The sequence below is a fragment of the Heterodontus francisci genome, chromosome 13 (genome assembly GCF_036365525.1).
Source record: "Heterodontus francisci isolate sHetFra1 chromosome 13, sHetFra1.hap1, whole genome shotgun sequence".
NCBI lineage: Eukaryota > Metazoa > Chordata > Chondrichthyes > Heterodontiformes > Heterodontidae > Heterodontus > Heterodontus francisci.
In genome coordinates, this window is record NC_090383.1 from 118,502,001 (window position 1) to 118,515,326 (window position 13,326).

Below are 13,326 nucleotides of genomic sequence, written 5' to 3' on the forward strand. Positions count from 1 at the left end.
GGAGGAAACCTCCTGCTTTGAGCATGAGGCCTAGAATTTATTTGAATAAAACAGGACCGTCTCCTGTCAGAATCCCAGAGCAAGCATTGAGTCGGGAGCCCAAGGATGCCAGGAATCCGTGGTAGCCCCCAGAACCTGACTGGTGCTAGCGGTCCAGCTTCCCAGCAGTGTGTCCTGGGGAAGACAGTACTGGTCACACCATTGTCACAAACAGGCCTGTAAGTCTTTCCCCACCCATTTTGGGTTGTTCCAGCTCGTTTACGCTGGGTGGGAGGCTTCAAAATCTACCACAAATATTCTAAACACAACACTAAGATAACATAATATCCATAGTACAAATATTCTAAGCCAATCCCACACCAAAATAGTCAACAATCACACAGTGCCTCCATCTGCACGAGAACCAAATCATAGAAGGTAACGCATTATTAATCCTATTGGAATCTCTTTACAGCTTTAGTTTTGTAATGTATAAATACCCTGAGCTTTTGATCCCAACCATGTCACTATAGAGTGGCGAAGAGGAAGTCAATGCTTCTTGTTAAAATCAATCCTGGTTGCTGTCATCTATCTTCCGGCAGACAGTTACAGTCTGGTAAAGTCTCTACAATGTGAGGGAAATCGAAGGTGTTGATCTCCAGGTCACAATCCAATCTCTCGACTAAACATCATTCCAGATCTGCTCTCAAGGTTTCTGATTTCACCAATACAATGATAGTTCTGCAAACTTGTTCCCAGCTTCCATGCTACTTTCCAAATAAAGAATATTATCCAATTTTCTGTTTACCTCAACTCTTCCAGTACCACGGTTGTGTCATATGGTCCCAGCACCATTTCCCACAGTTGTTCCTCACTTCCCCTTGGATGATAGAGGACCTTATATCCTTTTACTTCCCCTGGGGATGGTTCCCATGTCACTCTGAAACTTGTTCTTGCAGCATCGGAGGTTTGTAGGTTTTGGGGAGGTTTGTACGGTGAGGCTGATGGGGAGGGGGGGGGGGGAAAAGATTCCAATATTAGTAACTGAGGTGACAACTTAATCATAAACATAGTCAAAGCAACACAACTCACTGAACATCAATATATGAAAATGCGGACAGGAAAAGACCAACTCAATAATCCAGATTGGCCCACACTGTTATGATGTCTTGTGTAATGTGATACGGACCCTCCCCACCCACCCAGAAGCCCTTTAATCTCCTGGGAGAGGCTGGGAATCAAATAGAAACTCAGGCCAATTTATTTTGACAGACCTGAAGTAAGTGTTAGGACACTTACAGATGGTTAGGAGAATTTAGAGTAGCAAAATTTGTTTGTGGACGGTGACCTGCTTTCTTTGCACAGCAGCACAGAAACTGCTATTGGTGATGTTAGATGGCTTAACACATTTAAATAGTCACTACTGTAATGCAGGAAATATGGTAACCAATTTGTTCACAGCAAGCTCCTACAAACAGCAATGTGACAATGACCAGACAGTCTGTTTTTTTGTGATGTTGGTTGAGGGATAAATACTGGCCAGGGCACCGGGGAGAATTCCCCTGCTTTTGTTCAAAATAGTGCCATGGGATCTTTTATGCAACTGAGAGGACAGATGGGACCTCAGTTTAATGTCTCCTCCAACAGTGCAGCACTTCCTCAGTACTGCCATTTAGAATTTTTTTTATTCGTTCATGGGATGTGGGCATCGCAGGCCAGGCCAGCATTTATTGCCCATCCCTAATTGCCCTTGGAACTGAGTGGCTTGCTAGGCCATTTCGAGGGCATGTAAGAGTCAACCACATTGCTGTGGATCTGGAGTCACATATAGGCCAGACCAGGTGAGGACAGCAGATTTCCTTCCCTAAAGGACATTAGTGAACCAGATGGGTTTTTACAACAATCGACAATGATTTCATGGCCATCATTAGACTAGCTTTTAATTCCAGATTTATTAATTGAATTCAACTTCCACCTTCTGCTGTGGTGGGATTCAAACCCATGTCCCCAGAGCAATACCTGGGTCTCTGGGTTACTAGTCCAGTGACAATACCAGTACGCCACCACCTCCCCTACCCTATGTGTTTAAGAACTTGAATATTACTCTGGAGTAATAACATCGCGGACATATAATTCCCAGAAACAGAGCAGAGTAAATATAGAAGATCTCAGTTCTATATGCCCACTGATTGGGAACATCTGTTTAGAAACCCTTTAATTCCAGTGCAGGTGGTACAGATACCACAGCCTCACCTGTAGTTCCTTGCCCAAATCTTAATTTTCCTTCTCCTTTTCTGTACATTGGAATCACGGAGACATTGTACTTTGTTTGAGGATTGAGCCGTCTTAGGACAGTGCTAGTCAGGTGAGGTGGAACCTTGGTGGCAATGAACCTGCCACCAGCAGCAGGCCGGTAAGAAAGTCTATAGTTCAGCACGTTGCCCGGAGCAGGCCGCCATCTCACACGGAAAGTGCTGACCGTTTCGTCTGATACGGTCACAATCTTGGTCTCTGGTGTAGCTGTTCAACAGCAGAAGAGAAAAATATTTTAATTGCCTTTTCAACAAATCATTCTGAGGTAATTGTGAAGCATAATTGCTGTTGAACTGTAGGGAGAAGAGACAACCAAATTGTGCACAGCAAGCTCCCGCAAACAGCAATGAGAAAAATGACCAGCTAATCTGATTTAATGTTATTAGTTACGGGATAAATATTGGTCGGAACACAGGGAGAATTTCCCTGCTTTTCATCAGTATAGACGATGGGATCTTTTATGTCCACTTAAGAGAGCACACTGGACCTCAGTCGACTTTACTAAAACTCAGGACAGATGTAAAACAGACGATCAACTTTCTATCGCAATTTTTATACAATTGCGCAAAGTTAAGATCGACTCTGTTCTGTTCAGTTTACGTGGATTGCTCCTAGCTACTCAACAGGTTGATACAGTTAAATATTAAGCATAGAAGAGCCGTACACATCAGAAAGGTTCCAAGGTAGATGACTAGTCAATGTTGAGTTGGCTAATCTTAGCCAGTTGAGAGTCAATTCAGCTCAGGGAAATCTGGATTAGGGGAGGGAAAATCAATGCCAGACTCGCACGTGTGCATTATAGCACATATAGTCAATACAAGATCTAGCTATAATATCACATGTGACTGCAAAGTCACTGTCAAGATCACGTCTGAACATTGCCCACTTGTAGTAATTATTGCAGGCTAACCAGTGTCTATGATGCACACCAGAAAGAAGTCAAAGGATTGGGGAGGAAATTGATGAGAAAAGAAAACTGGGTAATTTTTATCATTATATTCAAAATTCAAGACCTTGGTAGTTTATTGGACAATGAGCTATGGTCTCCTAACTTCAAAAATGATACGTTTACAGGACAGTACAAGAACCATTCAAAAACTGAACAAGTCAGCACTCTTTATGGTATAGAATGTAGGGATTTGGGTAGGATTTACTGTACCATCAGTAGTTTCCTCTCCCGTGAGGGGGTTTCCTTCACCACTGCCATATGCAGCATAGACCATGATCTGGTATTTGGTTTCTGGCCGCAGATTCTCCAGCGTTATGTCTGTGCTGTATCCAGGGACCCACTTTTCTCCACTATCATCATCGTAGAGAGATTTCCAGGTGACACGATAATTGTATACATTGCCTGGAGCTGATGTCCATGAAGTGTCGATTGTGGTTGGTGTGACTCTTTCCGTCACAAGGTTACGAGGAGATCCACGAACTGGGAAACAAACAGGTTGGTGCAACAGTGAGCTTCAGATCAATTATTTTTGAATTAAGGTCATAATGTTTCAAAATATGCTGTAGTTATCCTTTCACAAGTTAATAATTTACCAGATAAATTCAAATACACACGTAATTTTAAGCACTTCTATTTTCTTCCCTATTTGTTTTAGTCTGCTCACCACATTATGCACTGTTCAAGCTGACTTCTGCGTGACTGTAATCAGTTGGCAGGAGGTATCATTCCATTGAACTCAGGCTATCTGCATTGCCCCCTGTCATCCATTTTCCCTTCTGTGTCTGAACAAATGTATGCATTTCCTAATCTTCATTACCTTCTCTATCATTGTTGACCAGAAACTGAACTGAAGTAGCCATATAAATACTGTGGCTGCAAGAACAGGTCAGAGACTAGGAATCCTGTGGCAAGGAACTCACCTCCTGACTCCTCAAAACCTGTTCACCATCTACAAGGCACAAGTCAGGAGTGTGATGGAATAATCCCCACTTGCCTGGATCAGTGCAGCTCCAACAACACTCAAGAAGCTCGTCACCATCCAGGACAAAGCAGGCTGCTTGAATGGCACCCAATCCACCACCTTAAACATTCGCTCCTTCCACCCGCAGTGCGCATGGCTGCTTGTGTACCATCTACAGGATGCACTGAAGCAACTCGCCAAGCCTCCTTCGACAAACGCCCAACTCTACTACTGAGAGGGACAAGGACAGCAGGCACATAGGAACACCACCACCTGCAAGTTTTCCTCCAAGTCACACACAATCCTGACTTGCAGCTATATCGCTTTCCTTTATCGTCACAGGGTCAAAATCCTGGAACTCCCTCCCTAACAGCACTATGGGTGTACTTGCACCACATGGACTGCAGCAGTTCAAGAAGATGGCTCACCACCACTTTCTCAAGAGCAATTAGGGATGGGCAATGAATGCTAACAACACCCACATCCCATAAATGAATAAAAATTTCAAACATTTCTTACCCAAACAGCCAACCACTCCAAAACCCTTCCTTCTGTATCTGAACAGCCAATTGTTACAAACCTCCTGCCTTTCTGTGCTTGAACAGTCAGATTTTCCAATCTCATTTCCCTCTGTTTACTATGTGCAATACCCCAGCCAAGAAGCAACAAAGAATGCACAGAGAGGTTCAGTCTACGAGCAGATCTTATGAGAACAAACTATTCCCCTCCGCAAGCAACAATATTTATCAGATTTACTCCTTGGAATTGGACATTGACTTCAGCCTTGTTTGTGCGCTTGTTTAATTCACTGGGTCAAAATAATGAAACATCCTTCCTAACAGCACAGTGGGAGCACCTTCACCACAAGGGACTGAAGCGGTTCAAGAGAAAGTCCCACCAGCTTCTCAAGGGCAATTGGGGATGGGCACTGAATGCTGGCATTGCCAGTGATGGCCACATCCCAAAAATGAATTTATAGATATATACAATATTTTTAACAATTCCCAAGTTGATAGAGGTGTTCAGTATTATGAGGGGTCTTGATAGAATAGATAGGGTGAAACTGTTTTCACTGGCAGGAAGCAAATAACTAGAGGACTCAGATTTATGGCAGTTTGCAGAAGAATCAGGGGAGATGAGAATTTTTTTTACTCAGCGGGTTGTAATGATCTGGAATGTGCTGCCTGAAAGGATGGTGAAAGTTGAAACTATCTTACTCATGCAAACTGCTTTTTTGCATTTTGTTGTATTTTAACAATGTGACAATTTGGCCCAAAAGGATTTTAATTATATGACAAGTAAAGCATTTTTTCGCTGAAGGTTTGCATGTGTGTGAGTAAAAGAGCAAGGAGAAAACATGGAACAAGAAAGGCTCTGCTGTCCAATAGTTCTGTTGCTTCCATATACAGCTCGTTCTAACATGGACTCTACCCAACCTGTTTAATCTCCAAGGACAGCTTCTGCAGTTCTTCTCCCTGCTAGTGCCAAGCAACATTAAAGGATGCCCATCCAATTTGACATGCTGCATTACTCATTCCTGACTGGTTGCCTTCTTTGGCCATGTGATTTCAACATTCCCACTGCATTCTAATTTCACCCCGCTCACTGTAATTATCCTTAAATGTGCAATCCCACTAATCATTGATCTTGCTCCTTCTTCAAGGTGTTTGGCAAAAAGTGTGTGCGTGTGTGCATGGTGGTGGTGGGGGTAGGGCAATTTGGACTTTGTGCGATATTGTAAAAGTGGGCAGTAACGAATTGTCAGCTCCTTTTACAGTACTGATACTCCTCATCCATTCAACAGAATTAACAATCGGCATTTTGTAAAAAAGGCTGACCATTTGCTAGTCTCTGTTTTTAGAATATTGCCCAAAGTCATGGGGTTGAATTTTGTGGAGGTGATTTTGTCCTGTCGCCGGAGCTGAAAGCAGGACCCAGGGAGGCATGTTGCCGGCAGCAGTCAATTAAGGACAGCAGCCCAGCCCCAAGAACTGCCGGCCCAATCAAAGGGCCAGCAGCTGAGCAGGACCACCGCTAGTGGTGGCCATTGCTGAGGCTGCAACACCAGGGAGAGGGCACCTCAATAGTCGGGTGCCCTCGAAGCAAGGTAAGTGGGATCAGGGGACACTGGGACCAGGCAGGAAGGCCCCAGCGATCAGGTGGGGTGGTGGGAATCGCTGAGCACCAGTGGCGCTGTTGCCGCAAGGACAGCCATTGACACCAGGGGACCCCTGTGTGGACTATGGCATGTCCATAAAGGAGGGTCATACCCGCACCCCCTGAAACATGCTGAGAGGCCGCCAGATTTCACTAGACAATCTCCCCATGCAGCGGCAGATCCCCACACGCAGGCAAAATAGCCGCGGAGGCAGGAAGTGGCCCTTAATTGGCCTCTTAAGGGGTTCAATTGGCCTCCTGACAGGCAGCCAAATCGCCAACTTTCCCACCGCTGGCAAATGGCACCCCACCCCTGATACCCTCCTGTGCCATTTTGCCAGCCTTCCCACCTCCCAGCCCATCCCCAAAGAGCATGGAAAATTCCAGCCAAGATCTACTGACGCTACATGTACCCGCTTGTGTGCATTTCCAGTGTGCATTTGTGTTAGCGTTCTCATGTGCATGTCGTCTGGCTCAGTTGGTGCTCCTAAAGCCTCTGTGTTTATAGTCTCACTCCAGAGAATTAAGTTCATATTCTCAGCTGATGCACCTATGTGGTACTGAAGGAGTGCCACATTGTTGAAGGTATTATGTTTGCGGTAAGGCTTGGAATGGTGGAGCTAGGAGACATTGTTTTCCTGGAAGTGTGATATCAAGTTCATGCAAAGCAACTGGTGTATATGGCAATAGGAAATGATCCATAAAACCACCAAATCTTACAGCACAGTAGGAGGCCATTTGGCATATGTAGTGACTCTTTGCTCTATCAATCCAAAACTAATCTCAGAGCCCTGTTCTCTCCCCGTGGCCCTGTTATCTTCCTCTGCTTTAATTTCCCCTCAAATTTGTTTCAAGCTCATCCAATCCCTGTGGCAAAGCATTTCACACTATAACAAAAAAAAACAGGAAATCTCTTTCCAGTAAAAATGGAAAGATATTTGTCTTGAATAATAAGACTTTTAGTTCCTCCACTGTTACACGCAGTGGGGCTTTTTGAAATGTTCCAATTCAGACTTTTCCATTCCCCCTTCCTGTGGTGTTCCTATGTCACCCAGTGATGGTCCCTATCTTAGTTCATCAAATCTGGCAGGTGATGAGTTGTAATCCGCCAATGAAACACAATGTTATCAGTGTTTATTTATCCGTATCGCACTTCCCTTCCACAAACCTCAACCCCCCCCGCAGTGGTTCAAATATGTTCATCTCTCCACGCCTTGTGTATCTCTCTCTTGTTTGCAAAAATCAAACTGTGAATATATATGAGGTATCCGTACAGATGTTTTATATAGTCTCAATGGGCCCCAGACATGTGAGCCAATTTAATACAACATCCAGATGGCAACTGACACACATTTAAAAAAAAGAGAGCACCTGACTGAAGTCCCACAATGCAACAGTCTCCCTATGGCTCCCAGGCAAGAGTTCTCACTGTGCTAACTTCAACTATCAAACATCAACAAGGTGCCTTTGGATTTGGTTGAAGTTGATAACTAACATACTTCTGTACAATGTTTTATATTTATTTTGACTATGCACAATCCCATATTAAGTTTAAAAGGCATTTTCGTCAATGCCAACCCTAAGACTGAGCCAAGAAGGGAGGCAAACAAAAAAATAACTGTGGGAGGTAAGCTAATTTTTTAATAACACTCTGGGACTTTTCTCCAAATAGGCCAGAGGCTGATTTTCGATTTATTTGACAAAAAAGCCAGCCATGACTTATAAGGCTTTTTTCTCTTTTATTTTTGGCACTGGTGTAGACCTGTTTTATCTCGGTTACCAAGACAGAAGCTGTAGTTTATTTATATTTTATTGAAAAGTATATACTTACATTTACACAGGATGCCTATCACAGCAAAAAGTCCCAAAGTACTTCATCAAACAAATTTCGTTTGAAGAGACTGTTGTTATATGGGAACTGAATATTCAAGGATATTCCACATTTAGGAAGGACGGGCAAAAAGGAAAAGAAGGTGGGGTAGTGCTGATAATAAGGGATGGGATCAGTGCATTAGTGAGAGGGGATCTTCAATCGGAAGAACAGAATGTAGAATCTGTTTGGGTGGAGTTAAGAAACAGAAAGGGACAACAATTATTGGTAGGAGTGGTTTACAGGCCACCTGTAGTAGTGGTAATGTATGGCATGGTATAAATCAGGAAATTAGAAGTTGCATGTAGCAAGGGCAATGCAGTAATCATGGGTGAGTTAAAACTCCATATAGACTGGGTAAATCTAATAAGCACCAATCCTGTGGAAGAAGAATTCCTGGAATGTGTCCGAGATGGTTTTCTGGAGCAATCTGTTGAGGAACCAACTAGGGAACAGGCTATTTTGGATCTAGTATTATGCAATGAGAAAGGGCTAATTAATAATCTGGTGGTAAAAGAACCTTTACGGAAAAGTGACCATAGTATGATAGAATTTTCCATTAAGTTTGAAAAAGATGTAGTTCAATCCGAAACTAGGGTCTTAAATCTAAACAAGGGCAATCATGAAGGTGAGGAGCTAGTTGGCCGTGGTGGATTGGAAAAATACATTAAAAGGTTTGACAGTAGATAGGCAATGGCTAGTATTTAAAGAATAATGCACGGTTTTCACAAAAACATGCATTCCTTTAAGGCGAAAGAACCCAATAGGGAAAGCGAGTCAGCCGTGAATAATAAAAGAAGTTAATTTCTAAAGTTGCCAAAAAAAATCATAAGCCAGAGAATTGGGAGAACTTTAGAATACAGCAAAGGACTAAGAAAGTGGTAAAGAAAGAGAGACTGGAATATGAATGTAAACTATCAAGAAATATAAATATGGACTGTAGAAACTTCTATAGGAATGTAAAAAGGAAAAACTTGGCAAAGCCAACTGCGGGTCCATTACAGGCAGAGTCAGGAGAATTTATAATGGGAAATACAGAAATAGCAGAGGAGCTAAAGGATTACTTTGCATCTGTCTTCATAGAGGAAGGTACAAGAAGTCTCCCTGAAATAATTGAGATCCAAGGGTCCAGTGAGAATGAAGAATTGAAAGAAATTAGGATTAGTTAAAAAGTAGTATTGGAGAAATTAATGGGACTGGAATGGGGAAATTAATGGGGACAAATCCCCAGGACCTGATGATCTTCATCCTACAGTGTTGAAAGAAATGGCGACAGAGATAGTGGATGCATAGGTGATCAACTTTGAAAATTCTATAAATTTTGCAATGGTGCCTGCAGATTGGAAGGTTGCAAATGTAACCACACTGTTTAAGAAAGGAGGAAGAGAGAAAATGGGAAGCTGCAGACCTGTTAGCCTGACGACGGTAGTAGGAAAAATAATAGAATCTGTTATAAAGGATGTGATTACTGGACACTTAGAAAGCAATAGTTTGATTGGGCAGAGTTAATATGGACTTGTGAAAGGGAAATTATGTTTGACAAACTGCTTAGAGTTTTTTGAGGATGTTACTAGCAGAGTGGATAAGGAGGAACCAGTGAATGTGGTGTATTTGGACTTTCAGAAGGCTTCATAAAGTCCCACATAGGATGTGATTAAACAAAATTAAAGCACATGGGATTGGGGGCAATATAGTGGCATGGATTGAGGATTGGGTAACAGGCAGAAATCAGAAAGTAGGAATACATGGGTCATTCTTAGATTGGTAGGCTGTCACCAGTGGGGTACCGCAAGGGTTAGTGCTTGGGCTCCAGCTGTTCACAATCTATATCAATGATTTGGATATGGGAATCAATTGTAATATTTCCAAGTTTGCAGATGACATATAACTTGATGGGAATGTGAATTGTGAGGAGGATGCAAAGAGGCTTCGAGGATTTGGACAGGCTGATTGAGTGGGCAAGAACATGGAAGATGGAATATAATGTGGATAAGTCTGAGGTTATCCACTTTGGTAGGAGGAACGGAGATGCAGTGTATTTCTTAAATAGTGAGAGTTTGGAAAGTGTTGATGTCCAAAGGGACCTGGGTGTCCTTGTTCATAAGTCACTGAAAGTTAGCATGCTAGTGCATCAAGCAATTAGGAAGGCAAATGTTAACCTTTATTGCGAAAGGATTTGAGGACATGAGCAAAGAAGTCTTGCTTCAATTGTATGGAGTATTGGTGAGGCCACACCTGGAATATTGTATGCAGTTCTGGTCCCCTTGCCTAAGGAAGGATATACTTGCCATAGAGGGAGTGCAGCGGAGGTTCACCAGATTGATTCCTGGGATAGCAGGATTGTCCTATAAGGAGAGATTGAGGCAACTGGGCCTGTATTTTCTGGAGTTTAGAAGAATGAGAGGCGAATTCACAGTAACTTACTAAATTCTTAAAGTGATAGACAAGGTAGATACAGAAAGGATGTTTCCACTGCCTGTGGAGTCTAGAACCAGGGGACACAAACTCAGAATAAAGGGCAGGCCATTTAGGACTGAGATGAAGAGGAACTTCTTCACTCAGAGAGTGGTAAATCTTTGGAATTCTCTGCCCCAGAGGCTGGTGGAAGCTCATTCAGTGAGTAAGTTCAAGACATAACAAGCCCAATGAGAGGGGACGCAATTCTAGATTTAATCTTTGGTAAAGAAGCTGGGCAAGTGGATGAAGTAACAATGGGTGACCATTTTGGAGATAGCGACCATAATACAGTTAGTTTTTACATAATCATGGAAAGGGACAAGGTTAAAAGAGGAATAAAAGTTCTAAATTGTGGGAAGGAACACCTTATGAAGATGGGAGGTGACCTGGCGAAAGTGGACTGGATACAGCTACTTGAAGGAATATCTGTGGCAAACAGTGGGTGGCAAGATATTACAGGCACAGCATAGGCATGTTCCCACAAAGATAAAGGGTGGTACTGCCAAATCTAGAGCCCCGGTTATCTAGAAGCTTACAGGGTAAGTTAAGCAGAAAAAAGAAAGCTTATGACAATCACAAAAAATGTAATACTTTAGAAAGCCTAGAGGAGTATTCAAAGTGCAGGGATGAAGTAAAAAAGGAAATTAGAAAAGCAAAGAGAGGACATGAAAAATTATTGGCAGCTAAAATCAAGAAAAACCCGAAGATGTTTTATCAGTACATTAAGAGCAAGAGGATAATTAAGGAAAGGGTAAGGTCTATCAGAGATGTACAAGGGAACTTATGCATGGATGCAGAAGATGTGAGCAGGGTTCTTAATGAGTTTTTTGTCTCTGTCTTCACAAAGGAGAGGGTTGAGGCAGACATTGTAGTTAAAGAGGAGGAGTGTGAAATATTAGATATGATAAGCATAATGAGAGAGGAAGTACTAGAGGGTCTGACATCCCTGAAAGTGAATAACTTGCCAGGTCCGGATGGATTGCATCCCAGGTTGTTAAAGGATGCCAGGCAGGAAATAGTGGATGCGCTGAGGATCATCTTCAAATCCTCACTGGATACGGGCGAGGTGCCAGAGGATTGCAAATGTTATACCATTGTTTAAAAAGGGTGCGAGGGATAGGCCAAATAATTATAGGCCGGTCAGTCTGACCTCAGTGGTGGGTAAATTATTAGAATCAATTCTGAGAGACAGGATAAACTGCCACTTAGAAAGGCAGGATAGTCAGCTTGGATATGTTAGGGGAAGGTCATGTTTTACTAAAATAAAAGCAAAATACTGCGGATGCTGGAAATCTGAAACAAAAACAAGAAATGCTGGATTCACTCAGCAGGTCTGGCAGCATCTGTGGAAAGAGAAGCAGAGTTAACGTTTCGGGTCAGTGACCCTTCTTCGGAACTGACAAATATTAGAAAAGTCACAGATTATAAACAAGTGAGGTGGGGGTACTTCTTTCAATGTAGTATACTGTATTCGCTGCTCACAGTGTGGTCTCCTCTACATTGGGGAGACCAAGCGCAGACTGGGTGACCGCTTTGCGGACCATCTCCGCTCAGTCCGCAAGCAGGACCCTGAGCTTCCGGTTGCTTGCCATTTCAACACTCCCCCCTGCTCTCATGCTCACATCTCTGTCCTGGGATTGCTGCAGTGTTCCAGTGAACATCAACGCAAGCTCGAGGAACAGCATCTCATCTACCGATTAGGCACATTACAGCCTGCCGGACTGAACATTGAGTTCAATAATTTCAGAGCATGACAGCCCCCCATTTTACTTTCATTTTTAGTCATTTTTAGTTATTTTTTCTTCCTTTTTTTTTACATTCCTTTTTACATTTTTTACAATCTTTTTTTGCATTTATTTCATTTCATCTTAGTTTGTTCAGTTTGCTTACCCACTGTTTTTTTCAGGTTGTTTTTCTTCAGGTTTGCACTTGCTGCTGTTCAATATTCAGTATATTCACACCTAATCTGTACTAATGCTTTGTCTTTCAACACACCATTAACATATTGTTTGCCTTTGCTCCGTGACCTTTTGGTCAGCTACGTGGCCTGGTCCAATCTGCACCTTCTCCTTTGTTATCTCTTGCCCAACCCCCACCTCACTTGTTTATAATCTGTGACTTTTCTAATATTTGTCAGTTCCGAAGAAGGGTCACTGACCCGAAACGTTAACTCTGCTTCTCTTTCCACAGATGCTGCCAGACCTGCTGAGTGAATCCAGCATTTCTTGTTTTTGTGTCATGTTTTACTAACTCGATTGAGTTTTTTGAGGAAGTAACAAGGAGGATTGATGAATGGTAGTGCAATGGATGTGGTCTACATGGATTTTAGTAAGGCATCTGACAAGGTCCCGCATGGCAGACTGGTCAGTAAAATGAAAGCCTAGGGGAATGTGGCAGGTGGGATCCAAAATTGTCTCAGTAACAGGAAACAAAGAGTAGTAGTCGATGGATGTTTGTGCGAATTGAAAGCTGTTTCCAGTGGTGTTCCACAGGGCTCTGTGTTGGGTCCCTTGCTGTTTGTGTATATATTAATGATTTGGACTTAAATGTGGGAGGCATGATAAGGAAATTTGCTGATGACACAAAAATTGGGCGTGTAGTTGATAATGAAGAGGATAGCTGTATACTCCAGAATGATAT

The 13,326-nt window shown here is 42.7% G+C and overlaps 1 protein-coding gene across 3 annotated transcripts in view; it reads right to left on the reverse strand.

The window, feature by feature from the left end:
* Window positions 1-13,326, reverse strand: part of LOC137376636 (collagen alpha-1(XII) chain-like) — a 268,726-nt gene that overhangs the window by 185,825 nt on the left and 69,575 nt on the right. For 2 of the 3 annotated variants that reach the window (XM_068045570.1, XM_068045571.1), the window contains exons 13-15: window positions 3,452-3,721; window positions 2,233-2,499; window positions 788-980 (exon numbers count right to left, since the gene is read on the reverse strand). The exons of the other annotated variant lie outside the window; for it this stretch is intronic. In XM_068045570.1, the coding sequence (XP_067901671.1) occupies window positions 788-980; window positions 2,233-2,499; window positions 3,452-3,721 (730 nt within the window). The remainder of the gene's footprint in view (window positions 1-787; window positions 981-2,232; window positions 2,500-3,451; window positions 3,722-13,326) is intronic. 3 annotated transcript variants of the gene reach the window in all.